The sequence below is a fragment of the Carlito syrichta genome, unplaced genomic scaffold (assembly GCF_000164805.1).
Source record: "Carlito syrichta isolate Samal-C Ts95f unplaced genomic scaffold, Tarsius_syrichta-2.0.1 Scaffold153566, whole genome shotgun sequence".
NCBI lineage: Eukaryota > Metazoa > Chordata > Mammalia > Primates > Tarsiidae > Carlito > Carlito syrichta.
Genome location: NW_007097662.1, coordinates 541,434 through 549,391, shown reverse-complemented (window position 1 = coordinate 549,391; position 7,958 = coordinate 541,434). Strand labels below are relative to the sequence as shown.

The window sequence follows — 7,958 nt, the reverse complement described above, 5'->3', positions numbered from 1 at the left end:
GGAAGGAAGGAAGGAAGGAAGGAAGGAAGGAAGGAAGGAAGGAAGGAGAAGGAAGGGAGGGAGGGAAGAAGGAAAGAAAGAAGAATGAAAGAAAAAGAAAGAAAGAAAGAAAGAAAGAAAAGAAAGAGAAATAATTGGGAGGGAGAGAGGAAAGGAAGGTGGAAGGAAATGGATCAAAGATAGAGTGATTGGATGTGATCAGCCCTGACCTTGGTCACCCTCCCCCCTCCCCCAACACACCTGATTAACCAGTGAGTTTGTGAGTTTGGGGTGTTTCCTCTCCCTTTTCACAGAAGTAACTGGTTAAGGACAGGATTAAGGGAGACTTGAAGCTACTGAAGAGAGTGTTCACTAGGCACCTAGCACTTTTTTTACACAATCTCATTTTGCAAAATCCTTACCGTGGTCCTGGGGTGGGTAGCAATCACCATTCCAATTTGCAGATCAGGAAGTCGAGGTTGTAGCAATGAAGAAACAGGCCTGGGGAGATCCCAGACATCAGCCCAGGAAGCCAGACCCAGGTGCCCATGGCTGCCCGCTACACAACACTGCTGGGAGTGAGGTCAGAGATGTGAAGGAAGCCCTATGAGAACCACCCCTGGGCAGACACACTCGTGCCCAGGGAGGATGTTGCTCATATCTAGAGGTTGCTCCCCTGGGAAAGCTGTTAGGAGAACCAGAAGAGCAGGACGCTGGACCTTAGGCAGGACACAGAGGGACTTCTCAGGAGCAAGTGGCCGCAGTGGGAGAAAGACACAGCTAGCTAGTGGTTGTCCCTCACTGCCCAGCGATGAGAACTGAAGAGAAAGATCGGCATGAATAAAACAGACATGACGAGTTCAGCCAGCCCAGTCCCCACGAGCCTCCCCAGAAACCAAGGACTCCCCAAGGAGACAAGCCAGGAGCACTGCCCAAGCCACCTGGGCCTGTGCCACCCTGGCATAACCAACCCCACCCTGGGTAGTCCAGGGCTCATGCCCACCCCTCAAGAGGAGACCATGCACCACCCTCTATCTCTCCCCACCCTGAGGTGCCAGTCAGACCTAGGACAGCCAGCCTGCCACCCACCCCCTCCTACAGCCTGACCCTTGTCCTCAGCTCCTGCCATACCCCTCTGGCACCTTCTATGCTCCTTCAGACTCTACACTTTGACTATGCTCTTCCCTCAGCCTGGACTGCCATTCCCTGTGCTTTCTCAAGTGACTAAAGCTTTCTAGGCCCAACTCAAATGCCGCCTTATGGAAGCTTCTCTGACCCCTTGTCAACCCTACCAGGCAGAGTTTAGTCAATGTTCCCCTTCCCTGCATCTTCTTGGCATTATACCCACACCTCCCTCAGTACCACAGTCATAGGATACCTACGTGGTATCCATGAGAGCAGGGGTTGCACGCAACTCACCCCCACCTGGGCTTGGGCCTGTAGGAGGTGCTCCATGGGCAAGGGAATGGGCCATCTAATTTCATCCTCATGACAAAAGATATGGTGGCCCCTTTTGAAAACTAAGAAATTGGGCTAGGAGTGATGGCTCACACCTATAATCCTAGCAATTTGGGAGGCCGAGGTGGGAGGATCACTTGAGGCCAAGAGTTCAAGACCAGCCTAGACAACATAGAGAGGCTCTGTCTGTATAAAAAAAAATTGTTTAAATAAAAAAGTTTTTAAACCAAACTAAAAAATTAACCAGGCATGGTGGCTCATGGCTATCGTCCCAGTCACTCAGGAATCTGAGGCAGGGGGATCACTTGAGCCCAGGAGTTTCAGGCTGCAGTGAGCTATGGTCAAGTCACTGTACCCTAACCTGAGTGGCAGAGCAAGACTCTGCCTCTAGAAATATATAAACAAATAAATAAAGACTAGGAAATGAGGCCCAGCCGGGCTCGGTGGCTCAGCCTGGAATCCCGCACCTTTGGGAGGCTGAGGTGAGTGGATTGCCAGAGCCCGCGGGTTCGAGACCTGCCTGGGCAGGCGAGACCTCATCTCTACAATAAAATCAAAAAATTAGCCGGGCGTGGTAGCACATGCCTGTAATTGCCTCTAAGCCTGAACCTAGGACTTGAGGCACACACTAGAGGCCCACAGTAATTCCCAAGCTGAGTGCTGAGAGTCGGCCTTGGCCTTGAAAAGAGAAGTGGGTCTGCGGGCAGGTCAACCCCTTCATAGTCTGTGGTGGCCTCAGGTCCCGTGCCAATTAGCGAGACTCCAGCTCTGACCCCTGGAGTGGGCGGGTGACTGAGGTCACAGCAATATCAAGCCTGGGATCAGGCCTTTGCTAGCCCCTACAGTCTTATCATGGTGGTGACCCCCTGTAGAGTTCCTGCCCCGCTACCCTACTTCTGTCTCTGGTGTGGCTGGGCTTTGGCACCTCCTGGGGCCTCGGTAGGCAGCCTGGAGGCACCGCCAACCCACACCTGACTTCAGCCTTCTGGAGGGTGCGCAGGAGCTGCTGGAAGTCTTGGGAGGGTGCCTGGGAGAATAGAAATACACTGTGAGCAACTGTGAGGAGAATGCAGAAGCAGCAGCAGAGCTCCAGCCAGCCCTGACTTTTCCTTCCACCTGTCAGATGTGCCCTCCCAACTCCAGCAACTGAAGCCCTCCAGCCCCTCTCCCACCCTCTGCTGTGGATTTCTCTCCTCTGCCCCTTATAGGTCAAAGTCCCTCAGGGCCCACCCCTGGGTCCTGGACCTGTATCCACACCCACTCCCTGCTCCACAGTCCATCGTTCTCCCCCTAGCTGCTCCAGGTCTCTGGTCAGCTCCAGAACTGTGTGCTCAGGGGTCCCCTAGACATTGTGAGGTCTCTAGGCACTCAGACTCAGGGTGTCCAAAGGGGCTTGATTCTCCACTACTTACTGTACAACCTTGAGAAAGTTGCCAAACATCACTGTACCTTGAGTGAGACTTCTGTAAAATGGGTACACAGGGAGCCAACTCAGAGTTATTGTGAGGACTAAATTAGCACAGCCCCTGGCTAGTAAGTAAGTGTGAGCTGTTTTCATCATCTCTTCCTCCAAGAAAACCTACTCCCAGGTCACTGCACTATTGCCAGCTGTCCCTGCCTGCCAACCACCAGCCTGGCACCTCCAGGGCATTCTCCACAAGGCAACCAATGTGACAGGCATGCGACCACTTCCATCTTCTGCTCAGCACCCCTCAAGGGCTCCCCATTGCCCTTGGGACAGAGTTGGCTTGATGCTTGCCCACAAAACCTTTCTGCAGACGGACCAGAGAGAGAGGAGGCAACAAACGTTTGAGAATGGAGAGGGGTGAGGGGGGAGAGAGAGAGAGGGAGAAGAAAGAGAGAGAGAGAGGGAGGGAAGAGAGGGAGGGAGGGAAGAGGAGGGAGGGAGGGAAGGGAGGGAGGGAGGGAAGAGGAGGGAGAGAGGGGAAGGAGAGAGAAAGGTGGAGAGGGAAAGAAAGAAAACAGAAAAGAAAGCAAGGAAAGAAAAAAGAAAAGAGGCCAGGCATCGTAGCCCACACCTGTAATCTCAGCACTTTGGGAAGCTGAGGCAAGAGGATTGCTTGAGCTCAGGAGTTCAAGACCAACCTGAACAACATAGCAAGATCCCATCTCTACAAAAGATTTAAAAATCAGCTGGGCATGGTGGTAAGTGCCTGTAGTCCCAGCTACTTGAGAGGTTGAGGTGGAAGGATCACCTGAGCTCAGACTGAGGCGGTGGTGAGTGGTGATTGTGCCACTGCACTCCAGTTTGGGCAACAGAGTGAGACACCCAACTCAAAAAAAAGAAAAGAAAAGAAAGAAACAAAGAAAGAAAGAGCGAGAGCGAGAGAGAAAAGAAAAGAAAAAGTACATTCTGTTTCTGTCCTGAGCTTTAAGAGAGATCGAGTGGTTGTCTTTGTCTCCTCTCACTCTGCAGGTTTAGAGCAAGTGACTTCACTCAGTTTTCTCATTTAATAGAGGGGTAACCACAGTGCTCATTTCACAGGGGTTGTGAGGTAGATGAGGTCATGGGATAGGGCAACACTGCTCATGGGTGCAAGTTCCTTTTCCTCCCTCTCCTGGAGCCTGTCAAGGGCAGTGACCTTGGACCAGGGTTAAATAATGAACCAAGATATTTCTTAACTTTAATAGAGAGCAGGACAGGGAGATGTCACCATCCACAAGGCAGGAAGCAAGGCCTCCAGAGTCCTGGGCCATTTAGGTCTGTGTGGATGTGAAAGTCAGGAGAGAAGGGAAGGACGGGCTTTGGGACGTTCAGATGGTGGGAGGGAGCTGGTGCTTTCTAGCTGCTCCTCAGAGCTCTGCCCAGCTCCGGCGCCATCACCTGGGGTGTCTGGGGCTGAACTTGGTCATCTTAGGATTGGGGTCTGAGCTAGGAGAGCACTACAGGGTTGCCTCAGTTTCCCCAAGATGCTTAGTCTCTGGGAAGCCCAAGAAAAAGCAGCCCAAGAAGAGAACATAAACTGTGGTTTGCTTTGGCCCTATTGGCTCTCGGGGTCACCCACCGAGTCACCCCACTCAGGCTCAGGAAACAGCCCTCGCTTTCCCCAGGGATGCCTGTGTCACAGCCACAGTCTACCCTGCAGATGGAACTCTCCCCTGAGTCCAGAGACCCTTTCCTGGCGATACTGGCAAGGACAGGACCATGGCACCAAAGCCAGCAGCCCTAGTTCAACCTCTGGCCTCACCTATCGTGTGCTTTCTTCCTTCCTTAGTTTCTTCCCAAAGGCCTTCCAAAAACTGCATCTCTCAGCTGGCGCCCTGAAGGGAAACAAACCTCATTTCTGCTCCTATTTTACAGCATATGTTATTGGGTTCGTTTTTCCTAGTAGAAAAGTAGTATGTGTTCATCGCAGAAAACTTTAAAAATACAGACAATATAAAGACGGAAATAAGGATCATGATCCCGTCATTGGGAGAGAGCCATCATCAACGTGTTTGGAATATTTTCTCCTGGGAGCTTGCTCAGTGTCCATATATAACCCTGGAGTTACACCTGCAGATAGTTTCATATCCAGAGTTGTCCACTCGCTGTTGCATCAAGAGTGGGAAGAAGAGAACTGGGGAGCGGGAAGCGTAGTCTTTGGGGCCACACAGACGACATGAGTGCTGACTCCATGCTTTACCAGATTTGGGACGCTGAGCCTCAGCTTTCTAGTCAGTAGAATGGGGACAGCTACTGTGTCACCCACAGCAGAGGTCAGAGCCTTGCCCCTGATATCAAGTTCCAACCCTGGAGGGGAGGAGTCGCCTGGGAGCCCTTAAGGGTAGGGAGACTTCGGGTCTCAGCCATCTTTGCAGCTCCCACTGTTCCCAGCCATGACCAGACCCATCAGAAACTGGGAGGTGGAGAGTTTAGATGGGGAGGAGCCAAAACACCCAGCTGCCCTCTGGCCTGATCACTCCCTGTGTGTCCACTAGCAAGCCACTAGGCCTCTCTGAACCTCAGCCATGGAATGAGTATTGTGCTCCAGCAGCATGTCATAAGCAGTGTTACTAAGTCTAAGGAAGTAAGTAAGATTCTGTGGTCAAATGCAGGACAAGCACAGTTAAATATGTTTCTTAGCTGCAGGACTTTTCAGAGCCTTTGGTGTACTGACGTGTGGTTTAAAAAAAAAAAAAAGCCAGAGGAGAAAGCAATATGGAGAGTTGCCAGACTCATCACAGATGCCCCTTTCTCCATGGAGTACCTGAAGGGAATCATGTGTGTGCTTGGTGGGGAAGGCCCAGAGCTCTCCACAGCCCTTGTTCCTTTCTAGTCTCCTCCCTGTGTTTTATGCCTGGGCCTAACTCCACAGCTCAAAGTTCCCTATTCAACCTTTCTCATCTCCCTCCTTGGCTCAAGCTGTTCAGCTCCCTCCTCCCAGCCTTCCCCTCTTCCCCAGAGCTGAGTGTTCCTAGACAACACTCAGCTCTGGCAGCCCCTCCTTCAGGAAGTCCTCTCTGACCTCCAGGCTGGTCAGGCCTGTCTCTACTCCCACAGCGCCAGTATGACCTCTATCAAAGCTCAGAACACACTGTCCAGGACTGGGCTGTAATCCCAGCACTTTGGGAGGCCGAGTATGGAGGCTCATGCCTGTAATCCCAGCACTTTGGGAGGCAGAGGCAAGAGGAATGCCTGAGCCCAGCAGTCCGAGACCAACTTGGGCAACTTGGTGAGAACTAGTCTCTACAATAAATCAAAAAATTAGCCGGGCATGGCGGTGCACACCTGTGGTTCCAGGGCAGCTGCCATCACCCTGGGAGCCCCGCTAGGACAGAGCCAGCCCTGCTTCCTCTCTGTGACCCAATGCCCAACATGATGTTGGCACTCACATTCTGGAACTGTCTCTGAAGGATGAAAACAATTGTGCTTGGTGAGGGGGGAAATGGTGCACTGGGAGGTCAGAGCCTTGGTGGCCTCAGGTAGACCCATGAGGACCATCCCTGGGTACCAACCTGAGGCCCAGGCTGATGGTCTCTTTCTTCAGTGTCAGACGGGCACACATACAGCCGCTCAAGTCACAGGATGCGTGACGCCTGCAGCACCACTGAGGACTGGCCCCCACCCTTGGACATCAGCTCTGACGGGGACGTGGATGCCACTGTGCTCAGGGAGCTATACCCAGATTCTCCACCAGGGTAAGGAGGCCACCCTAGGAAATGGGCATGAGAGGGCGGGACTCTGGACTTAAAGACGCCGCCACCATGGGAAACAGCAGCGTCTCTCTGTATGGTATAAATTCAGGGAATATCCTGCAGTGGGCATGGCCGTCTCCTCACCTGTCCTAGTCAAGCAGGTGCCATCAAGGCAGGCATGACTCTACAGTCACCAGGAGGTGCTAGGAAAGGAAGTGGCCCGATCAAGGTCTTCAGGCTGATGAGTAGGCATGCTGGGAATGCCCTTGCAGGGGTGGTGGGCCAGAGAAGCATTAGGTCATTTCTGTGGCCATAGGATCAAGTTTCCCCTAGGGGAAGATAGTTCACTGTGCTTATATAAGTAACACCAGGGACCAGGGTGGCAAAGGGGGACAAGTCCATGTCCCGACATCTGATAGCTCCAGGTTGACTCACCAGTTCCTTAGTCCAGAGGTCCCCAACCCCAGTACCACAGACCAGTACCGGTTCATGGCCTGTTGGGAACTAGACTGCACAGCAGGAGGGGAGTGGCAGGTGAGCAGAGCGGTGCATTAAATTCTCACAAGGCCAAGTGTGGAGGCTTATGCCTATAATCCCAGCACTTTGGGAGGCGGAGGCAAGAGGAATGCCTGAGCCCACCAGTCCGAGACCAACTTGGGCAACTTGGTGAGAACTAGTCTCTACAGTAAATCAAAAAATTAGCCGGGCATGGCGGTGCACACCTGTGGTTCCAGCTCCTTGGAAGGATGAGGTGGAAGGATCGCCTGAGCCCAGCAAGTCGTGGCTGTGGTGGCCATGATCGTACCACTGCACTCTAGCCAGGGCACCAGAGGCCCTGACCCCAAAAGAAATACATAAATAAATAAATAATAAGTAGTGACAAACAACCCCTGCTTACTGAGTTTTCTGGTATAGGAAAAAGATGCTATAGCTATCTGGGGGGTGTGCCTCAGGGTTAGACCAGAGGCAATAGCTCCTGAGACCATGACCTGAGGACAGGTACACCCACCTGCTCACCCCCAGCTAGCTCAGGGGCTCCTGCCTGTGTAAGGAAGGGCCAGGTGGGCCCCAGAAACCAAGAGCTGGGCCCTGAGGAATCTGCCTCTGCCTGGTGCAGCTCATTCAAAGGAGAGGACCAAGTGAGGCTGCTTCTGGTCAAGGTCGAGGTGCACAGGGAGCAAGTTTGGAGGTCCCAGTGGGCAGAGCTCCCCCAGAGTCACAGCAGTGTTGGGTTTGCCTCAGGCATGAGGGGTGTCCAGGCTGAGGGTCCCCACGTGGTCAGGTACCTTGCCCAGGCTGATTGGGGTTAACACCTGGACAAGGCCAGCAGTCAGCTGACACATGACTGGGGATGGGGTGGGGAGGGAGGGTGGGGACACAAC

The 7,958-nt window shown here is 53.0% G+C and overlaps 1 protein-coding gene across 1 annotated transcript in view; it reads left to right on the top strand.

Annotated features, from left to right (window-relative positions):
* The window catches only part of BEAN1 (brain expressed associated with NEDD4 1), an 11,634-nt gene that overhangs the window by 2,082 nt on the left and 1,594 nt on the right, over positions 1-7,958 (top strand). Inside the window, exon 2 of the mRNA XM_021708911.1 lies at positions 6,429-6,579. Within this exon, the coding sequence (XP_021564586.1) occupies positions 6,467-6,579 (113 nt within the window). The 5' untranslated portion in view covers positions 6,429-6,466. The remainder of the gene's footprint in view (positions 1-6,428; positions 6,580-7,958) is intronic.